General features: G+C 34.4%; 3 protein-coding genes, 2 non-coding genes and 1 pseudogene across 7 annotated transcripts; 5 read left to right on the top strand and 1 right to left on the bottom strand.

Moving 5' to 3' along the window:
* Window positions 1-1,026: 1,026 nt before the first annotated feature.
* LOC108859961 (mitogen-activated protein kinase homolog MMK1-like) lies at window positions 1,027-3,620 on the bottom strand. The gene is made up of 6 exons (XM_018633862.2): window positions 3,366-3,620; window positions 2,395-2,524; window positions 2,172-2,309; window positions 1,765-2,091; window positions 1,406-1,586; window positions 1,027-1,311 (listed from the first exon to the last, which is right to left on the bottom strand). Exons 1-6 carry the CDS (start codon window positions 3,590-3,592, stop codon window positions 1,124-1,126), a joined length of 1,191 nt encoding a protein of 396 aa, XP_018489364.1. The 5' UTR covers window positions 3,593-3,620; the 3' UTR covers window positions 1,027-1,123.
* A 1,585-nt stretch (window positions 3,621-5,205) lies between these two features.
* Window positions 5,206-12,158, top strand: LOC108861880 (probable phosphoinositide phosphatase SAC9). 3 transcript variants are annotated; one of them, XM_018635855.2, is made up of 14 exons: window positions 5,206-5,335; window positions 5,452-5,521; window positions 5,625-6,220; window positions 6,314-6,446; window positions 6,600-7,819; window positions 8,022-8,129; window positions 8,220-8,390; window positions 8,489-8,731; window positions 8,883-9,323; window positions 9,520-10,323; window positions 10,490-10,687; window positions 10,783-11,241; window positions 11,329-11,562; window positions 11,667-12,158. In XM_018635855.2, exons 2-14 carry the CDS (start codon window positions 5,503-5,505, stop codon window positions 11,946-11,948), a joined length of 4,908 nt encoding a protein of 1,635 aa, XP_018491357.1. In that variant the 5' UTR covers window positions 5,206-5,335; window positions 5,452-5,502; the 3' UTR covers window positions 11,949-12,158. The 3 variants fall into 3 exon arrangements, with proteins under 3 accessions (XP_018491357.1, XP_018491356.1, XP_018491358.1); XM_018635854.2 differs by having other exon boundaries at window positions 5,622-6,220; XM_018635856.2 differs by lacking the exons at window positions 5,206-5,335; window positions 5,452-5,521 and having other exon boundaries at window positions 6,080-6,220; window positions 6,595-7,819.
* A 2,293-nt stretch (window positions 12,159-14,451) lies between these two features.
* Window positions 14,452-16,450, top strand: LOC108860839 (L-type lectin-domain containing receptor kinase V.5-like; annotated as a pseudogene).
* A 2,652-nt stretch (window positions 16,451-19,102) lies between these two features.
* Window positions 19,103-22,718, top strand: LOC108860585 ((+)-neomenthol dehydrogenase). The gene is made up of 4 exons (XM_018634446.2): window positions 19,103-19,427; window positions 19,525-19,786; window positions 19,960-20,142; window positions 22,160-22,718. The coding sequence occupies exons 1-4, from the start codon at window positions 19,390-19,392 to the stop codon at window positions 22,553-22,555; spliced, it is 879 nt and encodes a 292-aa protein (XP_018489948.1). The 5' UTR covers window positions 19,103-19,389; the 3' UTR covers window positions 22,556-22,718.
* Window positions 22,719-24,049: 1,331 nt separating this feature from the next.
* LOC130495344 (small nucleolar RNA snoR86) lies at window positions 24,050-24,178 on the top strand. Its single transcript, XR_008934615.1, has one exon. It is a non-coding gene; the product is annotated as a small nucleolar RNA snoR86 (small nucleolar RNA).
* A 78-nt stretch (window positions 24,179-24,256) lies between these two features.
* On the top strand, window positions 24,257-24,379 carry LOC130495343 (small nucleolar RNA snoR86). The gene has a single exon (XR_008934614.1). It is a non-coding gene; the product is annotated as a small nucleolar RNA snoR86 (small nucleolar RNA).
* The last annotated feature ends 261 nt before the right edge of the window (window positions 24,380-24,640 follow it).

Below are 24,640 nucleotides of genomic sequence, written 5' to 3'. Positions count from 1 at the left end.
ATAGTTTCATTTAAAATAAAAACTAAATCACATAAACTAAATTTAATAAAATTATAGAAAACGTTTTGAAATGCACAAATGAATTTTTCAGTACAAGAGTGTTGAAGATATAAAATATTTAATTTAAACTAAAAAAATCAGTGTAAAATAAGTTTAACTTCGGTTTAAATAAATAAAATCATATTACGGGTTAGAATTATTTAGAGTTTTCTAAAATTTAGTCATATTGAAAATTACAAAAATAAGTCATATAAGTAAATTTAAGAAAAATTTCATAAAAATTAAAATATATAATTTATCAAAAATCATAATTTTTATTATGTAAAATAATTTTCCAATAAAAAATATACCCGCCCTTTTTAAGACGGGTCAAAATCTAGTTTATGTAAGATACACTCTAGTTTTTTTTCACTAATTGCCTCTAACTTTTAATGCAACCGTGTTTTTCATTTAGGATAATTTGGACATTTTAAACCATTTCGTTTTCAAGTATCAATTAATGTGAAAATATATGTAATTTATTCTCTCCAGGTTTTCTTACTATATTCTCTACAACGAATCAAGAAGATCAAGATCAAGTTCTAAAAGATCGAAGGAGGAGAAGAATCACACGTCTAGCAGAGACAAACGGTCTAGCAAACGTAAAGACGAAACCGATGGCCCTGTTCCACTCTCTAGATTCTTTGGCAATTTGAAGAGTTAGACATTGACGCATAATCAAGCATACAAAATAACCATTGCAAGGAGTTAGTAAGATCCTCCTCAATCAGAAATACTCAAATTCTTTAAATTAGAAGATATTATTGTTTTCTTCCTTGTTGCAATGTTATAATTTTTGACAACATATCTCATGTATTAGTACTTGTTGGATTGAGAGTTGCAATAATGCCCACATAATCATTCAGTTTTTCTATTTTATTTTTGTTTTTTTTGCTTAATTAAAATTTATTTGACAATATTAAAAAGAGAGGAATATAGCAGAAAATCTTAGTACATGAAAAAAATCCTCTGAGAGATTCACTGTCTTGGCTCTAAGCCTCAGAAAGAAAACTGAAAAAAGGACAAATGATAAGAGTTGATAAGACACATTGATGACTGTTTTACGAGTTGCTTGCAAGCCAAGTCACTGGTCTTTTTCAACTGTTGCTGGTTCAGGGTTGAAAGCTAGGGCCTCATGGTAGATCAACTCCTTAATCTGCTCCACTGTGAGTGGATGCTCCTCTAGATCCAAGGCAAAGAGCTTTGTGCACACTGGTTCATTGTTAATGTTGTGAATATTTTTGAAATACGGTTCAGCAAGTGCATCCTCAACTGCAAACATGGCCCAAAAGACAATGGCAATGATCAGAGTCACAAATAAAACTGCAAAGAGGCTAAGGAGAGAGAGACAGAAACATATACTAACCTGAGATTCTCTTTCTAGGGTCAAACTTGAGCATTTTCTCCAACAGCAGAACAGCTAAGTAAGGAACATTTGGGAACTTTACAAAGAAAGATTGGGGACGGAACCAGCGAGTCATCCTTAAGTACTGCTTAGCACTTTCACTCAACGATCCAATGTCATCCTCTGTTGGAGAGCCTATCAACTGCAAAACACAAAGTGCAAAAAGGTATAAACATGGACACAAAAAGCAGGGCTCCCCAAATATCCGTCAAATCACAAATACTAATAATCTTAAAAACGGATATCCAGTCCATTCAAAACTCCCATGTTCGATTCGTGCGCACCCCTAACAAAAAGGTACTAACTTAAGACTTTATTACCTCCAGAATCAAACGAAGCTGATCAACACAGTCTCTTCCTGAGAAGAGCGGTTTGCGAGTCAGCATCTCCAAGAAAATACATCCCGCAGACCAAATATCTATAGCTGATGTAGAAGCAGAAGGGTCCAACAGAAGCTCTGGTGCATGGTACCATCTTGTGCCGACATACTCAGTCATTGGCTCCGAAGCAGCACGAGCACACCCGAAATCACATATCTTTAGTTGACCGTTTACATTCAAGAGGATACTGCTCGGTTTTAAATCTCCATGTAACACATTGGCTGAATGAATGTACTTTAATGCGCGCAGGATATCATACATGACATACTGCAAAAAAGAACAGTACTTTCAATGCTTCTTTACACATTATTTAGATAATTAGATGTTTTAGGAAGAAAAAAACAAACCTGGTGATGATGTTTGGTTAGTTCTAGATTGGAATTTATGATTTTCTCAAGGTTAGTATCCATCAATTCATAAGCAATGTAAACATCTTCAAAAGCATCTCTCTGAGGAGGTAATACTATGTCTTTGATTCCAACAATCTGTGTAAAATGGTACTATTTAAACATTACCTCCTTTTAATGATTTTTAATATATATAAAGTGACGATGAAATAATGAAACGAACGTTTTCATGCTCGAAGTGACGAAGAAGCTTGATTTGGCGGAGAGTTCTCTTTGCAGTGATTTGGTCTCTACTTGCATGCATGATTTTCTTTATCGCTACCTTCTCATTGGTCTCCGAGTTCATAGCCGAACTAGTAAAACACAGTAAAAAGTAATAATTTATAAGTCAATGCGAGAAAACCATAAGATCACTAATAGTGTTTTCTCTTTTCTATAGCTTTAGTGTTTTACTATTCACAATATGAATCAACTTTTTATAAATATTTTTCTTGAGGAAATGCATTGTGAATCAACTTTTTAGGTTGTTACAGATTTCATGAATGATTTCGCTACCTATATGGACTGTGATTTTCGGTATTTGAGGAGGTTCGGGATAAAACCAATATAGAGAAATTATACCCACACAAGATTCACCAGATTTTATATTCCGAGTCGGTTCCAACCAGTTCTAGTATATTAAAATTATATATTTATTATTATTATTTAAAAATAATTGTATAAATTTGTAATGTGAAATTAGTTACGAACAAGTTGAACTGGTTTAGTGATAATACATGTGTAAATTTGCCTTTTCAATCTGGTATCAAATCTCATGATGTTTAATTGTGTGTTTTCCAACATAGATTTCGATTTTGAACAGGTAATCGATTGGTTCTAGGTAAGAATCAGAACCAAACCAATATATTCATGACAATAATTATCGTTGGATAAATAGGCTCTATCCGAAACCGATTTTAATCAGTCGATATCGGTCAGATCTAGTTCAGGTATTTGGATCATGTCTTAAATCCCATGTCTAACATATATAATGCACTACGTGTTGAAAAATTCGATAATTTCTCGTAAAGGAAGAAATTCTACTAACACTTACACAAAGACTAGGGGTTAAGGATGGCTTATTCAGAATTTAAACTTCATCAAAAGAAATCTTATAGGCCTAAACAGATAAAAAATGTTAAAAATGTAATTTACCAAACGATGCGAGAAGCGCCTCCGCCAAGAAGCATGATCAGTGGGCTGTACTTTGCCGTGACTTCGAAGATATTGCCGGAAAAGTTGTATCGTACATACCTTCCGCCATGGCTGAGATTCATATGAATATTATATGGCGGATGTGGCTGAAGGTCGGCAGGACCTCTACCGTCAACTAGCACTCCACCATAAGTTTCCACCGGCGTAGCATCGTTAGGTGGTTCCATGACTGATCAAAATTTTACTGGTATTTGTTTTGTTTTGGTTGGGTTAACTTTTTAACTCATGAGGACCAATGTTATATATGGTTTTTGATAAATTGTAATATTTTTAAAAGTAATTTCTTAATTTGTGGAAATAATGCTGTCCATACAATTTTATTTACAAATTATGAAATCAGATATACATGTATTTTACGATTATTTAATTATTGATATAACCACGTGTACGGTGTAAAATGAATGTTAATTTTAGAAAATATATTTACAGAATTTTCATTTGTAGAAGTAAATCTTTCAATATATTTTATACAAATGTTTCGAATTCGGATTATTTCGGTTCAGTTTTGGTATATTTTTTTAACGTCTAACTAATTTTGCATTACATCGATGAGAAATATTATATAGACGATAATACAGCCAACGATTCTACAATCATATGAGAATACACGTCTGATTGCGCTATTCCGAATCATCCTATAAAATCTATGTCTGATGATACGTCATACATCATGCTAAAGATCTCTTGTAATATTTTTCTCCATAATCTGCATAATTTATGTTTTCGGTTTTGGTATTTTTAGATCATATTAAAATAAACATGAAACTGAATATTGATATACTTATCGAAGTTGTAAATATTCATTTTTAGAAATTTTATTAAAATATGTAATTGAATACTAATTCAAAATGTTATATTGGGTTTTTTATTTTCTTTTGGGTAATTCACATTTTTGGGTTTTTGGATTACCGTGTGAGTCCGATAATTCGGGTTTTGGATATATTTTAAGCATCCTAAAAATCTATTCAAATATCTTTTACATTTTGGATCAGATATAAATTTGAGTTTGGTTTGGATCTTGTGTTCTAAGGTTTTTAGGAAAATTTTTAAGAAAATTTTGAAAACACTATTACTTTAAAACCCAAGTTGTCTTTAATCTAGTTTGAAGCTTCCTCGTAAGACAGTGGAAAAGCTCGAAAACTTGTCTCCAGCTATAACTCTTGTTCAGTGTATCGCATGACAAGCAGTGTGGATGAATGCGGTATTTACAACTTTAGAAGTATTGTAATGTAAGAGCATCATTATTGGTAGTCCTTAGGATTAAGTCTTTAATATATATATATATGTATATGTATATATTATATAAGCGTATATATATGTTTGCTAAGGATTTTACGGAAACCAAAGTCGAAAGTCCTTATTTAAAGAACTTTCGGTTTTGGTTTCCGTAAAGTCCTTAACACACATATATATACGCTTATATAATATATACATATATATATATGTATATATAATAATAGACGGGTCCCACAATAATTTTAAGCACACTACCTTTTGTTGCTTGTTTAAGCGTTAGTTTTGTTTGCGTATTTTCACTGACACTGACACGTAGCGAATTGTAATTGATTTTTTTTTTTGATTTTTTTTTGGAATCAGAAAAAAAGATTAAGAAAAGAAAATTAAACACTTTTAATGGATTGCTAGGGTTAATGATGCTCTAAGATAGATAGGGTCCATTGTAGCATTTCAATAATTAATGTGGCGAATGTCAAACTTTTCAACAATTTCAACTCTTTTCTCATAAATAAACTACACATTTTACACGTGTCACGCTACGCTTGTTTTATTTCCTTGGGGTGCGTTACACCCGATCTGCTTCTCCTCTTCATCGCTTGTTCGCGTCCTATGACTTGGTGAAAATTTTTGCATCTGATGATCGTCTCTGCAACTTGATGCGCTTCCTTGCAAAGGTGAGCGAATACATTCTCTTATTACTATTCGATTCAATCCGATTATGCTATAATCTTATTAAATCTCAGATCTCTTTTAAGACAAAAGTCTGAACCTTTTTTTTTCGTTTTCTCAGTAATCTCGAAAAAAGTCTGAACGGTTTCATATTGATATCTTAAGAGTTCAGATGGATATGCATCCACCAGGTAGATTCCTGTTCCACCATTCCGTCTCTCATCGAAAGATTTAACTTTTAGGAGTTTTTAATTCCCTAAATAACTTTTTGTCTTGTTGTTGTTGTTGCAGTAGTGAGTGGTCAGAAGACATCTATAGTCGTTGTAACCCTAGACTCCGGCGAAGTCTACATCATATCAAGCCTCTTCTCCAGACCCGACACACAAGTCATCTACATCGACCCCACCACCGGTGTCCTGCGTTACATCGGGAAGCCAGGCCTCGACAGTTTCAAGTCAGAGCGTGAAGCTGTGGATTACATCACGAATGGATCCAGAGGAGTTACTAGAAGCTCGGTATACGCCAGGGCGATACTCGGTTACGCTGTCTTGGGCAGCTTTGGGATGCTTCTTGTTGCCACCAAGCTGAATCCGAGCGTTCCTGAGTTGCCTGGTGGTGGATGTGTGTACACCGTGGGGGAGAGTCAGTGGGTTAAAGTACCTTTGCACAATCCTCAGCCTCAAGGGAAAGGTGAGGTGAAGAATATTCAGGAGCTGACGGAGCTTGACATCGATGGGAAGCATTACTTTTGTGATACTAGGGATATTACTAGGCCATTTCCTAGCCGTATGCCAGTGGGAAGCCCTGATGAGGAGTTCGTTTGGAATAGATGGTTATCTCTGCCTTTTAAGAATATTGGGTTGGCTGAGCACTGTGTCATTCTTCTGCAGGTTCGTTCTCTGTTAATGGATTAATGATTGTTGATCAACCTAGTTTTATATTTTAAGATGACCTGACATCACTTATTTGATGTTGCTTAATAGGGGTTTGCAGAGTATAGACCTTTTGGAAGCTCAGGTCAGTTAGAAGGAATTGTTGCTTTAATGGCTCGCCGTAGCAGGCTGCATCCAGGGACTCGGTACTTAGCTAGGGGAATAAATTCATGTTCTGGCACAGGTGAGATGCTCCCAAAATTCCTCTTTTCTTTCTTGTATATCTGTAGGGGTACCCTTAAAAGCAATTGCTGTCTGAAAGAAAGGCATACGTTTGATGTAAATGTTGTTTCGGATTTGACCAGGGCCTAATTTTAGAAGTATATGTTTAGTGCAGGTAACGAAGTTGAGTGTGAGCAGCTTGTATGGACACCTAAAAAGCATGGTCAGAGCGTTGCTTTTAGCTCATACATTTGGCGACGTGGCACGATACCAATATGGTGGGGTGCAGAATTGAAGATGACCGCGGCAGAAGCAGAAATCTATGTGGCAGCTAAGGATCCATATAAAGGAAGCACAGAGTATTACCAAAGGTTAAGCAAGCGATATGATACCAGGAATCTAGATGCACCAGTTGGGGAAAACCAGAAGAAAAAGGCTTTTGTTCCTATTGTGTGCATTAACTTGTTAAGAAGTGGAGAAGGGAAATCAGAATCCATCTTAGTTCAACATTTTGAAGAATCGATGAACTTCATCAAATCCGGTGGAAAGCTTCCCTACACTCGTGTTCATTTGATAAATTATGATTGGCATGCCAGTGTGAAACTAAAGGGGGAGCAGCAGACAATTGAAGGATTATGGATGTATCTAAAATCTCCAACTATGGCTATAGGAATCTCTGAAGGTGACTATTTGCCTTCACGACAGAGACTGAAAGACTGCAGAGGTGAGGTGATCTGTGTTGATGACGTAGAAGGTGCCTTCTGTTTGAGATCTCATCAAAACGGGGTGATACGCTTCAACTGCGCCGATTCTTTGGATCGAACAAATGCCGCTAGTTTCTTCGGTGGTCTTCAAGTGTTCGTAGAGCAATGTAGAAGGCTGGGAATATCACTTGATACTGATATTGGATATGGTTATAATTCTGGGAGCAGCCATGGCGGATATAATGCTCCTCTTCCACCGGGATGGGAGAAAAGAGCTGACGCAGTCACTGGAAAATCTTATTATATAGATCACAATACTAAGACAACAACATGGAGTCATCCATGTCCGGATAAACCATGGAAGAGGCTCGACATGAGGTTTGACGAGTTTAAGAGATCAACTATTTTGTCCCCTGTGTCTGAGCTCGCTGATCTTTTTCTGCAACAAGGTGATATCCATGCAACCCTCTATACTGGCTCAAAAGCTATGCACAGCCAAGTTCTCAATATCTTCAGTGAAGAATCAGGAGCGTTTAAGCAGTTTTCTGCAGCACAGAAGAACATGAAAATTACCCTACAGAGAAGATATAAAAATGCAATGGTTGATAGTTCACGGCAAAAGCAGCTGGAGATGTTTTTGGGAATGAGGCTTTTCAAGCATCTTCCATCAATTCCTGTACAGCCTTTACATGTAAGCAAACTAATACAGTTTCAGTCCCCTTAATCATGTCTATAAACCGCTCCAAACTATTAATCACAATTTTCACGCATATGTAAATATTGCTTTATGTTGGACGAAACTCGTTATTTTTGTTTTATGCTTTCTTGATTCTCAGTCCACTCAGTAGAACTATTGCTCACTGCAGCTATATTAATGTTGCTGCTCATGTCAGGTACTTTCTCGACCTGGTGGATTCTTTCTGAAACCTGTACCTAGCATGTCTGAAGGTTCCAATGATGGGTCCAGTTTGCTGAGTATCATGAAAAAGGACATAACTTGGGTACCTCCACTGGGATATAACATTACCTCTTACTTCTCATTGCTGGAAAGCTTGAGCTAAAAGTTCCCCTGCTTTTTATATACTTTGCAGTTATGTCCACAAGCTGCAGATGCTGTTGAGTTATTTATCTACCTCAGTGAGCCTTGCCATGTATGCCAACTTCTACTGACAATATCACACGGTGCGGATGATTTGACATGTCCATCCACTGTGGACGTCAGAACTGGACGCCACATAGAGAACCTTAAATTAGTTGTTGAGGTTGACTCTCTTTTAGGTCTTCTCCCTTCTCTTTTACTGTTTGGAGGAGATATTAGTTCAACTGGATGACGATTGCCTTTAATTATTTTCTTTGACAGGGTGCTTCGATACCGCGATGTGCGAATGGTACAAATCTTCTGATACCCTTACCAGGGCCAAGTAGTTCTGAGGATATGGCTATTACTGGAGCTGGTGCACGTCTCTATGAAAAAGATACGTCAAGTCTTTCACTGCTGTATGATTTTGAAGAACTAGAAGGACAACTGGATTTCTTGACCCGTGTAGTTTCTGTTACATTTTATCCAGCTGGTTCTCTTAAAATCCCGATGACTCTTGGTCAGGTAATAACTACTTTCCAGGATAAAATTACTGATTTATCTTATAGTTTCATCATGCTCTGAACTAGTTTGGGTTTATGATTAGCCAACATGAAAACAAAAAAAGATAAACAGTTCAAAACAAAACTTTTTCTGCATTGTGTTTGTGCTACAGATAGAAGTCCTTGGAATTTCTCTTCCATGGAAAGGAATGTTCACTAGTGAACGTACCGGAGGAAGATTAGCTGAGATTGCAGGGAAAACAAAAGAAGATGAAGTTCCTTTTTCATCTTGTTCTGACTCGAATCCGTTCGCTGCAAAATCTTTACGGACTGAAACTGTGTCCACACCAGTACAACAGAATGATCCGTTTCCTAGTAATCTGCTTGACCTTTTGACAGGAGAGGTCTCTGCTTCGGACCCCTTCCCACAACCAGCGGTGGAATGTGTTGCAAGTGGAGGAAATGACATGCTTGATTTCTTAGACCAAGCAGTTGTTCAATATAGTGGCTCCGAAACCGTTCCCGCCATGTCTTCTTCACAAGATAAAAGTCCTAGAGAAAGTGGTTCTCATCTGTACTTAAATTGTCTGAAGTCCGTGATGGGTCCAAACATGGTATGTTACTTTATCCTTATTAACTTAACTTGGAGAGAAAAAAATGGTATCTAGAGATGCAATAGTTCTTGTCACATACTAGTTTTGATCTTATGATTCCTTTCTTGGTTTAGCGATTCTTCTTAGATGTTATCTGTCTACTTAAATTGTCATTTTTAAGGGTAAACTTAATTCCTGCATGTCTAATATAATACAGGGAAGGAAGCTTGAGTTTATAGAAGCTATGAAGCTTGAAATTGAACGGCTACGTCTAAACATATCTGCAGCAGAAAGAGATAGGGCACTGTTATCAGTTGGAATTGATCCTGCTACCATTAATCCAAACTCTTCACACGAAGAGTTATATATTGGAAGATTATGCAGAATATCAAATGCACTTGCAGTTCTAGGCCAGGCTTCTCTTGAAGATAAAATTATAGCTTCTATTGGTTTAGAAAACCTGGAAAATAATGTGATAGACTTCTGGAATATTACTGGAATTGGTGAGGGATGTAATGGTGGAATGTGTCAAGTGAGAGCCGAGATCAATCAAAATTCAGTTGCATCTTCTACCAAGAGTTTGGGAGGAGATTCAGGCTCATTGTTCTTGTGTCTCCAGTGTAGGAAGAAAGCTTGCAAGTCTTGTTGTGCCGGAAGAGGAGCGGTTCTGCTTTCTAAATCTTACTCCAGGGACAACGCGAATGGAGGTGGAAGTCTTGCAGATGTCTCTGCTACTTCAATTGGCTCAGATCAGTACATGTGTAAAAATTGCTGCAACACGATAGTACTCGAAGCCTTGATTGTAGATTATGTTAGGGTCTTGGTCAGCTTGCGAAGAAGTAGCCGTGTTGATGATGCTGGTCGAGAAGCTCTAAATGAAGTATTTGGATCTAACCTTACGAATCATCTTTCTGTTAGAGGTCAACCTTCTCCTAAACCAGAAAACTTCAATTTACTTCGTCAGATTCTTGGTCAAGAGGAGTCACTTGCTGAGTTCCCATATGCAAGCTTCTTACACAAGGTAATTAATTGCCTTCTTACATAAGACCTATGGCTAAACTTATTTCCTTTGTTCTTATTATGCATGGTGTTGAATATTTTAGATGTTTCAGTGTATATCATTTGGTCCCTCTGTTTTGGTTTGTTCATACTTTCTCCCTTTTGGCTGTTTTCATAATGAAATGTAGGTCGAAACTGGGACTGATTCAGCACCATTTTTGTCACTGCTCACCCCACTGAATCTTGACTCAAGTAATTCCTACTGGAAAGCTCCTCCGTCTTCAAGCTCTGTTGAAGCTGTCATCATTCTCAATACCCTTTCAGATGTCAACAGTGTGATTCTGCTCGTTAGTCCATGTGGTTACTCTGATGCTGATGCTCCTACCGTAAGTTGACTTTTCTATCTTCAATTGGCACCATATGCCGTTGCTTAAGTGACAATACTGCCAAAATAATGGCATGACTTCACTCATTTTTGCAGGTCCAAATTTGGGTGAGCAACGACATAAATAAGGAAGCACGGACATTGATGGGAAAGTGGGATGTACAGTCCTTTGTTAAATCTTCGCCTGAGCTTTACGGTCCAGAAAAGCCTGGTAGAGAGGGTAGAGCACCTAGGCATATAAAATTTGCTTTCAAGAATCCTATCCGTTGCCGCATTATATGGGTAACACTGCGTCTTCCGCGGCTTGGATCCAGCTCAGTTAGTTTGGACAGAAACGTTAATCTCTTGTCTTTGGATGAGAACCCTTTTGCTCCACCAATCCCTCGCCGTGCCTCTTTTGGAGCTACCATTGAGAGTGAACCATGTCTTCATGCAAAACGCATCCTTGTCAGCGGAAACAGCAGGAGGGACAAAGCACTTGCGTCGTTACAAAGTGTTGACAGCATGAGCGTAAGAAACTGGCTGGACAGACCCCTACGTTTGAATAGATTCCTGGTTAGTACCTTGCAGAGTTGATGATTCTCTCATTTTTCTCAATGGCATTTTCATTGTTATCACTAATCTTTGTTTTTGGTCTTTTAGATACCACTGGAGGCTGAGAGACCGATGGCTAATGACTTACTCCTGGAACTTTATCTGCAACCTGGTTCACCTTTAGCTTCTGGATTCCGTTTGGATGCTTTTAACGCCATAAAGCCTCGTGTTACCCACTCGCCTTCTTCAGATGTAGTTGACATTTGGGACCCCACGAGTATCATAATGGAAGATAGGCACGTCTCTCCAGCCGTCTTGTATATACAAGTATCTGTTCTTCAGGTAATCTATCTATCTCTCTCTCTCTGCCACCGTCTTTAGTCCTCAGAAACCAATATCTTCTTGTAACCATTTTTATTGTGGATATGGAAACTTTTTTCTTGCAGGAACAGTACAAGATGGTGACCATAGCGGAATACAGGTTGCCTGAGGCGAGAGTTGGAACACCGATGTATTTCGACTTCCCCAAGCAAGTTCAAGCACGTAGAGTATCCTTTAAGCTGCTTGGAGATGTTGCAGCTTTTGTTGATGATCCTGCAGAGACTGATGATTTGAGCGGTAGGGCTTCTCCATTTGCTGCAGGGCTGTCTTTAGCAAACAGGATCAAGTTGTATTACTATGCTGATCCTTATGAAGTAGGCAAATGGGCTAGCCTTTCTGCTGTCTGATTTTTTACTCTTTTCATTGGGATGTAACTTGGATCAATCTATACACTCTTTGTGATCTGAGATTTTGTTTTGTTTTTATTCCCTTTCCACTAAAAACAGTTTGTTGTGTTTGTATGGTTTTTTGTTTCAAAGTATTACTTACATTGTTATTGTATTTTCCCCAAAAAAAAGATATTGAAAAAATGTTATATGGAGTGGTTTTGATGTTCATGACGTTGTGTAAAGCTGTTAAGTGTAAACTCCTTCTAGATAATATGTATAACATTAAAAGACTGCAAAAAAACTTTGCAATAAATAGAACAATCAAAATATTAAAGAGAGAGTTTGAAGATAACAGAGACAGAACATGAGTATCATCAGATAAAGGGATGGATAGAGATCATAACACTCGAGAGTTGACAGATTGACAAGCATTTCCACCATCTCACAGAGACAGTGTTGCTCAAACATTGTCCTCTAACAGATTGGTTTTTCCATCCTCCACGTTTGGAACAGAAACGCTTCATGATACCAAGTTCATTGAGTGTGATCCCTTGAGGAGGTTCCAATGCAAAACTGTGACGTTGGATACGCTCAAGGGGTTCCCGAATGGAGGACCCTCACACTCGAGACTTGCACACTCACGCGAGTAGCTGGAGCATCGTCATAATCAGGTTGAACTACTCCTTCTTGATTCCGAACCTCACTGTATTCAGTAAGCTTTTGCTGGTAAAATGCATGATAAGGGTCTGAGCTATTCAAGAAGCTGAAATCTTGTTAGAGTCCATGACTCTACTATCCATCTCCAACCCCTTCTCGAATACCAAACGAGCCGTTTTCTCAAGCATACGTCTGCAATCTGGAGGTGGCTCGATGATTGATATAGTCGATTTTATGGATACGCAAACTTATATAGGTAACATATGCAAGATTGGAGTTCACCAAATCGACCAATGTATGGAACAAAAGTCTTGTGCAAAAATATCTTCTTCTACTATCAGTTTTGCATGCGAGTGGTGAGCAATTCATCATGTTTACAAAACGATTTGAAGTTTGTTATACGTGTAACATGACCAATCCATGACATATAAGTGACATATATCTCCACTTTTTCCTTTTAGACCAGTAGAAAATTTTGTCAAAATCTACATTTGAACATGTAAAATGGTCAGTATATTTTTATTCTTAAAGCATTGTTCGTGAAACTTACTTTGCTTATATAAATTGCTTAGTATAAATTAAAATCAGTAGTAGGTAACTCATAAATTGCTTTCCGACTTTGGTTTAGAACCCCCTTTAGGCCATGTCTCTTAATAACAAAACTAGATGATAATCCGCGCCATGCGCGGAGTGAGTTTTTTAAAATATGTTGTATTGAAATATTATAATTAGAATGCATTTTGTTATCAAGATTTTTTTTTACATTTGATTTGGGGTGGACATTCGGATACCATTTGTTTCAGTTTGGTTTGGTTCGGTTGAGTTATGTTTCGATTTTTTGTGAGTTCAATCTGGTTCGGATCTGCGGGTTCGGTTTGGGTTTGGACTCAGATAACTTATTTTATTTTTAAAATATAAATTCGTATATACTTTAAATTTCTCAAAATATAAAAATAAAAAATTATTTATAACGTATAAATGTGTATAATGCAAGCTAAAATACTTAAACTTAACATAAAATTTGGTTAGCTTTAATATTCGGATAAGAAATCAATAGATATTTGGAGTATTGGTATTTTGAATATCATTTAACTATTTTAATCATGTATTTTTAACTATTTGTAAATATTTTCAAGTATTTTGGACAACTTAGTAACATTTTATATATTTTGTATATTCTTTTAGATATTAAATTCTAAAAATAATTAATATATTTAAGTATATAAATATGGTTTCGATATATTCGATATCCAAAATATTTCGTTTCGGATCAGGTTCCGTTCTAAAAATATCATCTTAATAACATCTTACAATTTTTGGTAATTTATAGACGTTTTAAAAAATTCAAAATATAACATATATGAAAAATCTATTTTTTAAAAATATGTTTAAGTGATTTTTTTTGATAATATTAATTAAAATAAAATGTAGAGGATACAATTTTTTTTATCAAAAAATATTTGATTTGTAATTATTAATTGTCATATATACGTTAATTATATTAGGTAATTTCGTAGATTTTATTTAAGGAAATAAATTTATGTAGATTTTATTTAAGGAAAGAATTTAAGACTACTAATTAATATGATAATTAGTTTAATAAAAAGTATAATATATATTTATATGGACCAACATATTTTTCTGAGGATTTATGAAAATCATTTTAGTGATGACACGTGGGTACAAAACATGTTCTAATGTTCCACAATTAATACATAGGGGATGTTTTTAATACATAGCAAAGGAATAACACGGTAACGTTCGGTTCCCATTACATACAGTTAATTTTTGCATTCCTTTATATATTCTTACTCAAAAAGCTCTTATGAGATGATGAAAGTTTCCCATAAGCAACACATAAAACATGTCCCACGAACTCAAAGTAATGCAAATAGTTCTTGTTATCTTCTTGACGACTCTGTCTTTATTTACCCGCAACTCCAACGGTAAACTGATCCCTGAGGGAGCTGCAGTTTTCGACTCCAGCGGTTGGACCATTTTAACCAACACCACGAAGCATTCCTACGTTCAAGTCTTTCTCAACGATCCCGTCCACCTGAAAAACGAGAACTTCAGCATCGACTTCCTCTTTTGAATCGTCCCTGAGCATAGCCACTCTGCCTCTCACGGTATGGCTCTCGTTTTGTCTCATAGGAGGAGACACCTTCTTCCCGGAGCTTCCTCCGATCAGTACCTCGGGTTGTTCAACGAGACAAACAACGGTAACGTCTCGAATAACCTGATAGCTGTCGAGTTAGATATACACAAAGACGACGAGTTTGGAGATATAGATGATAATCATGTCGGGATTAACATTAACGGCTTGAGATCTGTTGTCTCTGCCTCTGCTGGTTACTATGATGACAAGGATGGAAGCTTTAAGAATCTTTCTCTGATCAGCGGGAAGGTGATGCGGCTCTCGCTTGTCTATAGTTTACTAGATAAGCAGCTTAATGTCACCTTAAGCCCTGCTGAGTTCTCTGTTCCCCCGAAGAAACCGCTTCTGTCTTTAAAACAAGATCTATCTCAGTTGCTTACGGAGGAGAAGATGTATTATGGCTTCACGGCAGCAACTGGATCAACAGGAGCGCTTCACTATGTGCTGTCCGCATTATGCACCAACGACCCTGAGAACCCACTATGGGATCTTAACGCAACCCCCATCTTGCCTCCATATCCAAAGGAACCATCTCACAGAACAAGAACGGTTCTAGTTGTGTGCTTAACGTTGTCCGTGACCGTTGCACTTGTCGCCTCGTGGTTCGGTTCCGTATTCTATCTGAGGCATAAGAAGGTTAAAGAGGTTCTCGAGGAATGGGAGATTCAGTATGGACCTCATAGGTTTGCTTACAAGGAGCTTTTCAACGCCACAAAGGGTTTCAAGGAGAAACAGCTTCTTGGGAATGGAGGCTTTGGTCAAGTTTATAGAGGAACACTTGCGGGTTCTGATGCAGAGATCGCTGTGAAACGGACTTCTCATGGTTCAAGTCAAGGGAAGACCGAGTTCTTAGCCGAGATCTCGACCATTGGTCGTCTCAGGCATCCGAATCTAGTCAGGCTTTTGGGGTATTGTAGACATAAAGAATATCTCTTCTTGGTTTATGACTTCATGCCTAACGGTAGCCTTGACAAGTATCTATATAATACCCGTAACAATGATGAGAATCAAGAACGGCTTACTTGGGAGCAACGTTTCAAGATCATTAAAGATATTGCATCCGCTCTAGTGTATCTGCATGAAGAATGGGCACAGGTCATCATTCATCGAGATATCAAACCGGCTAACGTTTTAATCGACCAAGAAATGAGTGCTAGGCTAGGGGATTTTGGATTGGCGAAGCTGCATGACCAGGGTATTGATCCCCAGACATCTAGAATAGCGGGAACGTTCGGGTATATTGCACCTGAGTTTCTAAGAACTGGAAGAGCAACTACGAGCACTGATGTTTATGCATTTGGGTTGGTTATGCTTGAAGTAGCTTGCGGTAGAAGGCTTCTTGAGAGACGTTTTGAAGCCAAGAATGAAGAAGTCCTTGTGGACTGGATCCTAGAGCTTTGGGAAAAGGGGGGAATCTTCGATGCCGCTGAGGAAATCATCCGTCAAGAACAGAACAGGAGAGAGGTTGAGCTTGTTTTGAAACTCGGTGTGTTATGTTCGCATCAAGCTGACTCCATTAGACCAGATATGAGTACGGCTATGCGGATCTTGAATGGTGTTTTGCAACTTCCGGATAATCTTCTTGATGTGGTGAGGGATGAGAAGTTGAGAGAACGCCCTGAGATATCAATGGAAGAAGTATTACATGTGAATTCGATGAGTACAACTGATGATCACACATTCTTTTACCTCTCATGGACGGTAAACTCTGAAAAGACATTGATGTGTTTGGTTTTGATGGACATTTTGAATGCAGTCTTTCTAGAGATTCAATAGCTTTGCTTTTGTAGATGATAGCAACACAAATCTTTATTGTCATGGTAAGTAGTAAGTACTGAGGCCACAATCTCCTTCAAACTTTGTTTTATATATACAAATGATAATCTTGTCAAAATTTCTGATTAATATGTCTCCAGTCCCATTATGATTTATTTTTGGATGGACCGTTTTGAATATGTAATGGGCTTCTTCAGCCTTTTTCTGATGGTGTTAGTAGTAGTGTATATGGGATGTCTTTAAACCAGAAAGATTCCCTTTACTGTACATGATAATATTCATATTCTCCCTCAGACCCTCACCAACTCTATACCTAAACCGCTGACCACTGACCACAGACTGTAAATCATAAAAGGTGCTATTGAGTTATTTATCTAAATATATACCACAATGTGCAAATCGTATCTTTATAACTTTTGTTAAATCTCCAATAGTTTTAGTTTTATTGGTCAGACAACTTTAATTAGACTGACTTGGACGATGCCCTGACGAACTCACTACCTTTGCTCACCAAGCCCTTAAAGCTTTGATCATTTCTGTTTGATATTTATAAGATCATCAATGAAGCCATCTGCTTTTCCATTTTTTTATGGGAGAAGAGGTAGAGCAAACGCAGCTTGACGCAGGAAAGCAACTAAGGTCTTACTTCTGCGAATTTATGTCTTCTACTGTTCATTTTGTTGAATAATTGCTAAGCAATCCATGTGTTATCAATAAGGCAAATAGTTTTTTTTTTGATAGCCAATAAGGCAAATAGTTAAAGGTGTTTTCGAGTTCAATTTTTGACATCCATCAATAGTCTATATCCAATTATTGGAAAGTTTTCAAAATAATCTGAAACATTACATAACTATCATTGTCGTAAATGCTTGCATATTTCTCCCTCGCGATATGCAAGACAAATATTTTATTCAGGTAAACTGAATTCTATTTTATTGTAGGGTTCACTATGTTTACATGAGTTTTCGAAGACAAAAAAATATATAAAATGATACTTTGAAAAATTGTATACACTCTAACAAACTGTTCTGTGAAGTGTTGTGTTTTAAAAATTTATGGTAAAAGAAAATGGAGACTCTAAACAATTATATAATATTTATAGATTTGATTGTTTAGAGTCTCCATTTGCAAAGGTTTTGAAAAAAATGGAGATTCTAAACAATAGTATAACAATTATAGATTTAACGAGACATATAAGTTATTTATTTAGCATCGTATAAACTAAAATGGAGACTCTAAACAACTAAATTTATAATTTAACAATGCTAAAATTTTGAAAGCCATTTGTCAAAACAAAAAAACAATGCTACAATGATATAGAGGCCATCAAAAGTGGCGACAACATATTATATTGAATAAGTTTAAGCTTTATGATATAGTAAATGCAATAATTAATGAAGCAATCACATGGCTATATCTCACTAACTCGGCCTAACTGTATTATTTTAAAAACTAGCCAATCAAGTTGTAATGATTTTTCAAACTAAATAATTGTTTACAAAATTATCGTTTAGACATATAGTTTTACTTCCATATACGTCACTGAAAGTCGTTTCTTAATTGAAGCATGCACGAAAAAGCCTTAAACAATAATTAAAGATTCCTAGTCAATATTAATCAACTCTTTCAATACACATATCAAGTACTAGTACTCTAAGAGCTAGCTTTATATACATTGAAATCCTGGTAGGTACGAAACATGGAAGAATTGAGAACTACTAATTAACACCACAGACAGGTTGAATATGAGCTTTTATATATCGAAGCCATTCACTAGATATAAATTTACAGAATATAATACGAGTTATTTAAGAAAGTGAATGGAGTTCAAAAAAAAAAAGTGAATGGAGTTCCTATGATATAAAAGTGCACTTTTTCTCAACATTCCGATGGTATAATACAATGAATATCAATATTATCAAATTCGGGGTCACATATACATAAATACAATTTTCAATTTTTGCCATTCATATACATCAATAGATTATAAATTATTGACACCAATGCAAATATATTCAGTATACATATGTTAGATACCCAAAATGCAATGCTTAAATTCGAAACCTGTACAAAAATATATATAGAGGCGTATAATCTTAAAATCTAGTTATATCATCACAAGAAAGTTGTCTATTTCTTACTTCTTTTTTGTTCCTTTTTATTCTTTTTGGTCAAAAGTCTATTTCATCTTCAATTTCAAACATTAGTTCACCGTGTATGGAATATAAAATATTTCCTATTGTTTTACTTTCATCCATTATTTTGTAACGAAAAAAAATCATAGTCAATATAGCAGTGTTATTAACCTTTTTTGGCACACACTATTTAACTTTTTGATTTATCATTGTACGTATATAGTTCACCAAAGCTTCTTATCATTGTACGTATATACATCACACATGATCAATGATCTCAGAGACATAAAAATCTATTGTTCGCCATCCAAAAGTTCTAACGTGGAAAAGGAAACTAAAAGTCAAATATTCAAAAGATCTAGGTGTGGACACTTAGACTCAAATGGACTTTACAGTTACATATTTTTTAGAATTTACATGATTTGCAGCATTATGTTCACGAGTTCCTGCCTTCTTGATAGTTTATAATATACAACTCACACTTAATTTTTATTCTTGCTATACTATGACACCGTTACACATTAACACATCCATATTTTATGTATGTATATTATAAATATTATGCATGTGTTCAGATCGAAGTCCTTTTATAATTTTTTAAACCCTGGTCTTTGTGATTTCATATATATATAAGCTTGTAGTGCATATATAACCCACTCATCAACTCGTTGTTGGCATCAAGATCAGCATCAAAATCACATATAAAACCTTTATCCTTTACAAAACAATAAGAATGGATCATCTAATTTATCCTTTTCCTCCAGCACCAAGGTTCTTAAACCCCTTTTAATTATTTTATTATTGTATATAATATCTTCCTGTATAAACTAATTTAACTTGGTTCTGATAATGATTGTGATTATTGAAGGTGGTGGTCGGAACAAACAACGGCGGTTGTGACCGGAGCAAACAAAGGTATAGGTTTTGAGGTGGTGAAGAAGTTGTTGGAGCTTGGACTAACTGTAGTATTAACCGCAAGGAACGCCGAAAATGGAAGCCTCGCCGTCGATTCCCTCTGCCGTGCTGGCTTTCAAAACGTTCATTTCTGTTGCCTTGACGTCTCTGATCCTTCTTCAATCGCTGCCTTTGTCTCCTGGTTTCGTCACAACTTTGGAGTACTCGACATTCTGGTAATTAATCATACAATGTCTCTGTATTATTTGCGATTATAGACATTACAACTTTTCTCTGCAAAAAACATTTAATCATATTTTATTAGAGTACATTATATGGTTTTGAAATTTATGTTTATATTTTGGCAAATTTGTTGGTGACACTGACACCGCATTTTTGTTTTGCTTAGGTGAACAACGCCGCCGTTTCATTTAACGCCGTCGGTGAAAATTTAATCAAAGAGCCAGAGACCATAATCAAGACCAATTTTTACGGTGCCAAGCTTTTAACGGAGGCGCTCTTGCCGGTTTTCCGCCGGTCGGTCTCCGTTAGCCGCATCCTTAACATTAGTTCAAGGCTTGGCGCATTAAACGTAATATTTTCTTCCTGCTACTCTTTTTAAAGAAAATATATTTACACTTTTTTAACATGTTTACCGAAAGAAAATATAAAATAATCAAAGAAAATTGAAATTTTTGGAAAATCAACGAAAACTACTTACTAAACCTTTCAAAAAATTTGGCAAAAAAAATAAATCTTCCAAATTCTAAAAAATTACAATAATTATAGTTAAATAGATATTAATTTTTGTATATTCATGCAATATCAAAAGCTTTTATATATATACTAGATTTTAACCCGCACGTTCGTGCGGATATATTTATATTTTTTAAATATATTTTATATTATTAAAAATGTTTTAAATATATAATTTCTATTTTAGTGTTATATATTGTATTACTATATCATATTATTGTTTATATTTCTTATTCAGTATTATTAATATATAATGGTTTTTCTAAAAAAATTACTTTGTTATTGATTTTTATTACTTACTAATATATTTTCGAGTTAGGTAAAATAAAATAAAAATATGAAATACTCAAATAGAGAACCCCATTCAAATTATGTTGTTTTCTTTAATTTAAACATTTTGCATATAATACATTTTAAATTTTATTTATTTATATTATAGAAAATAAATATGACTAAAATAATTATATTTACATGTTGTGTTTAAGAAAATATACTTTAACATATCTCATTTTAGTATTTTACGGGATTTATTTATTTTAAATAATATAATCCTATTGTTTTAGTAAACTTTATACATAGTAGTATCTATCATACTATTTTATTAAATTTATTATATAGGATATTTGTTTTGGATGTTATGATATTAAGTTCTATTTTTTTTTTAAATTAAGACGTCAAAACATTAGGTTACTTTAAATTTTACAACATATATAGTTAGTTTTTTTCAGGTACACTTCAAAAAGTTAATCTTTATTATCCATAATTTTGTCTTTTGTAAAATTTGAAATATTATCATTTTGAGTTTGAATATTTATTTTCAAAATAATATATTTTTTCGAGACAACTTTGTAAAATTACACAACTATTTGAGTTTGGAATAATACATGAATTTTGAATTTGTTTTGGTACTACATTACTGTATTATTTTATAAAATATTTGAATTTTTGGTGATATTTTTAATTCTTTTATCAACAAATTTTGTTACAACTAAAATAAAATAAAATTTATAATTAAAATTTGATTTTTGTCACTAATATTTTAAATGAATTACTGAAATTTCATATTTTACTAATAACATATTTTTAAATAGTATATGAACTAAAGGTTATTATATACTATTATATTTTTGTATATAAACATTTTAAGCAATATATTGCTAATAGTTTCAAAATAAATAAAAAGATAATGTATGGCTGTAAATATAAAATTTTAACTTATGTTAATACATTTATTTTAATATAAAAGTATTATATTGTTTTCGAAGTTTAATCCATTATAATGATGATCAATAATTTATTTAAGTTAAAAAATAAAATAATTTTTTTTTGTTAATTTACCTATTTAATATATTTTTAATATTTAATTCATATAGCACTTCTATTTTTATATAATACGGAATATATCATAGAATCTATAAAAAGTTAGTATAAAGAATTTTTATTTTCTTTTTTATAATAAGTTTTAGTTAAATTTACTTATAATAATATTATATTACTAATTTCGAAATATATTTATGTGTTATTTATAAAAAAATATTTAAATTTTAAACTAAGATTTTGTTAGATTCTTTCTCAACAGATTTTATTATAATTAAAAAAATCAAATTTATAGTTGGTTTATTGTTAATATATTTATAGTTGGTTTATTGTTAATACAAATAATCAAATATGTCATATTGACTAATTCTTTAAGTGGTTTTACTATGACTTGTTAATAGTAGATAAAAATAGAACCCTAAATTAATAGATTAGATATATATATACTATTTTCAATTTGTCTTACAACAGTTTTGATGCATCGATCATGCATGCTATTTGACATTTCGATTTCTTATGTTTCTTTTCATACGCAGAAACTGAGAAACCCTATTGTAAGACAAACCCTAGAAAGTGAAGAGCTTACCGACGAACAAATCGATGCGACGGTGACTCAGTTTCTCGAAGACGTGAGCAGTGGGACGTGGGAGAAGCAAGGATGGCCGGAAAATTGGTCGGACTACGCCGTCTCCAAGATGGCTTTGAACGCTTACTCTAGAGTTTTGGCTCGACGTTACGACGGCAAAAAACTAAGCGTGAACTGCTTCTGTCCTGGCTTCACACGTACGTCTATGACCGGTGGTCAGGGGACTCACACGGCGGAGGATGCTGCCGCAACCATCGCCAGGTTGGTTTTGCTTCCACGGGAGAAGTTGACCTCCGGCAAGTTTTTTATGTTCTTAGAACATAAGAAAATTATTTCCAGGTTATGATTTTTATAGATAAGATCATTATGATTAAATTATTAACTGATTACTATAGCAAAATAAATAAATTCGTATGATAATTCTCTGCGAATTAATATACTAAATTGTTTTATATTTGTGCAGTGTATTGATAAATAATGAATTTATAAGAGCAGACCAGTTTCTTAAACCAGCTTGTAAACAACAACTAGATTAGGACCCGCCCTAAATGGCGGAAATTGATTTGTCAAATTTCAATTAATAATATATGGTATATATAATATGTGTATATAATATTATATATATTTGTGTAACATTATATATATATATATATACATATTAGACATATATATAATATTTTATTAAATATATATAGAATTTAATAGTGTTATAATTTGTGTTGTACTTGTTATTAGTTTGTATTTAATCTTCTTTCATTTTTAGTATAATAATTTGCCTTATCACACTTTTTACCTTTTAACTTATACACATAGTTATGTCATTTTTCAAAAAAAAAATTTATACACATAGTCTCGTAAAATGTAATATATAAAAAACATATTTAAAAAATCTACTGACCATATGCCACCATTATTTGGTTGTTTGAACAAAAAAAAAATCATGTTCTTGCAGAACTGTGTATGTTGTGATATGATGTAGGTGAAGAGTAAATATATGGAAGTAAAGTTAGTGATACGAACATGAGCCTATGTTGGTCTATGCCACAATTATTTGGTTTTTGGAAGATCAATGAACATAAGCATACACGGTCTTTGTATACTTACGTTGTAAATGAGTCGGATATTTTTTCTCTTATGTTTGGAATGATATGGAACTCGTTGATTTAAAAGTGGTTCAGTTTTATATGATCTGATTATATTAAGAGATTAACCAAAAATATTATAAAAGTGTTACTGGTTAGATTTAACTAATCTATGTTGGTTAAGATTTGGTTTAATTTAAGTTGGTAGGTTGCATTGTATAGGAGGCATGATATATTCTAGCAACAACTATGAAAGAGTCCAAAATTTAAATGAGAACTTCAAATAGTAGATAATTCCTAAATTAATAGATTAGATTCTGATTTTGAAGATCAATAAAACTATTAGTCGAAAAAATGAATGTACAGTATAAGGTGGTGATTGTGTTTCAAAAAAAAAAACAGTTAAGGTGGTGATTAGAGTTGGATTTGGTTGATGATGTTCAGTGGCATTTCCACAGTAGCTAAGATCAGAGGCCCATTTAAATCAATAGCAGGCATTGGGCCCATTAATGAACTCCAGTTTCTTTTTTTTTTTCCTAAACACATTAGGGTTTTTTCGGTTTCTGCAGCCGTTGCTATTTCTTCTATATATATAACTCACTTTCTTTCAGATTCATATCTCCAAGTTCGAGTTTTCTTTCTTCATCGTGTAGGTTTTGATAGGGATTTCGATATAGTTTGTCAAGTTTTCTATTTGGTTTCGAAGGCTTTTTATATACAAAGGCTTTTATTTATAAGAAAAGGAAAGCCAATTTGCAGAGCAATGACGTCAGAATATATAAAAATGGCGTGAGTTGCCTTGAAGGTTGGCAATAACAAATGAGCGATTCTCCGTGCCTATCAATTCTTTCTCATATTGATCGTGGCCTCGAACAAGTCGCTATACTCAGTCTTGAGACTATTTTTTTCGTTCGAAATTTTTGTGTTAAAGCTTTTTGTTTTTTGAAAAGAAAAGCCAATTTGCAGAGCAATGACGTCAGTATAAAAATGGCGCGAGTTGCCTTGAAGGTTGGCGATAACAGTAAGCGATTCTCCGTGCCTATCAAGTAATCTTATACTGATCGTGGCCTCGAACAAGTCGCTACATTTCTTAAAATTCCGGTCCCTATTCTGTTCTTGATAGCTTTTGAAAATAGAGTCCTATTGAAAGAGTATACATTCAAAGATATGTTAAGATTTTCACATGACATTCAAATAATGGTGAAGATTGGGACAAAAGTCATATTTAGACAAACAAATACCAAAAGAACCGTTGTAGTCTGTTTTGTTTCCAATTAATAAGAAACTTTTAGTTTTTTCTTTTGGTCAAATAAGAAACTTTTAGTTCTGTTCTTAAAACGTTATAGTAT

The sequence above is a fragment of the Raphanus sativus genome, chromosome 5, assembly GCF_000801105.2.
Source record: "Raphanus sativus cultivar WK10039 chromosome 5, ASM80110v3, whole genome shotgun sequence".
NCBI classification, from domain to species: Eukaryota; Viridiplantae; Streptophyta; class Magnoliopsida; order Brassicales; family Brassicaceae; genus Raphanus; species Raphanus sativus.
This window is presented reverse-complemented; position numbering and strand designations above follow the sequence as displayed.

Coding starts and splice junctions, on each gene's coding strand:
- LOC108859961 (XM_018633862.2), bottom strand. CDS start 3,592: ATGGAACCACCTAACGATGCTACGCCGGTGGAAACTTATGGTGGAGTG. Junction 2,525..3,365: donor GGCGCTTCTCGCATCGTTTG/GTAAATTACATT, acceptor GTGTTTTACTAG/TTCGGCTATGAACTCGGAGA. Junction 1,312..1,405: donor CCCTAGAAAGAGAATCTCAG/GTTAGTATATGT, acceptor CCATGTTTGCAG/TTGAGGATGCACTTGCTGAA.
- LOC108861880 (XM_018635854.2), top strand. Junction 6,221..6,313: donor ACTGTGTCATTCTTCTGCAG/GTTCGTTCTCTG, acceptor GTTGCTTAATAG/GGGTTTGCAGAGTATAGACC. Junction 7,820..8,021: donor TTCCTGTACAGCCTTTACAT/GTAAGCAAACTA, acceptor TGCTCATGTCAG/GTACTTTCTCGACCTGGTGG.
- LOC108860585 (XM_018634446.2), top strand. CDS start 19,390: ATGGATCATCTAATTTATCCTTTTCCTCCAGCACCAAG. Junction 19,428..19,524: donor CCTTTTCCTCCAGCACCAAG/GTTCTTAAACCC, acceptor TGATTATTGAAG/GTGGTGGTCGGAACAAACAA. Junction 19,787..19,959: donor TTGGAGTACTCGACATTCTG/GTAATTAATCAT, acceptor TGTTTTGCTTAG/GTGAACAACGCCGCCGTTTC.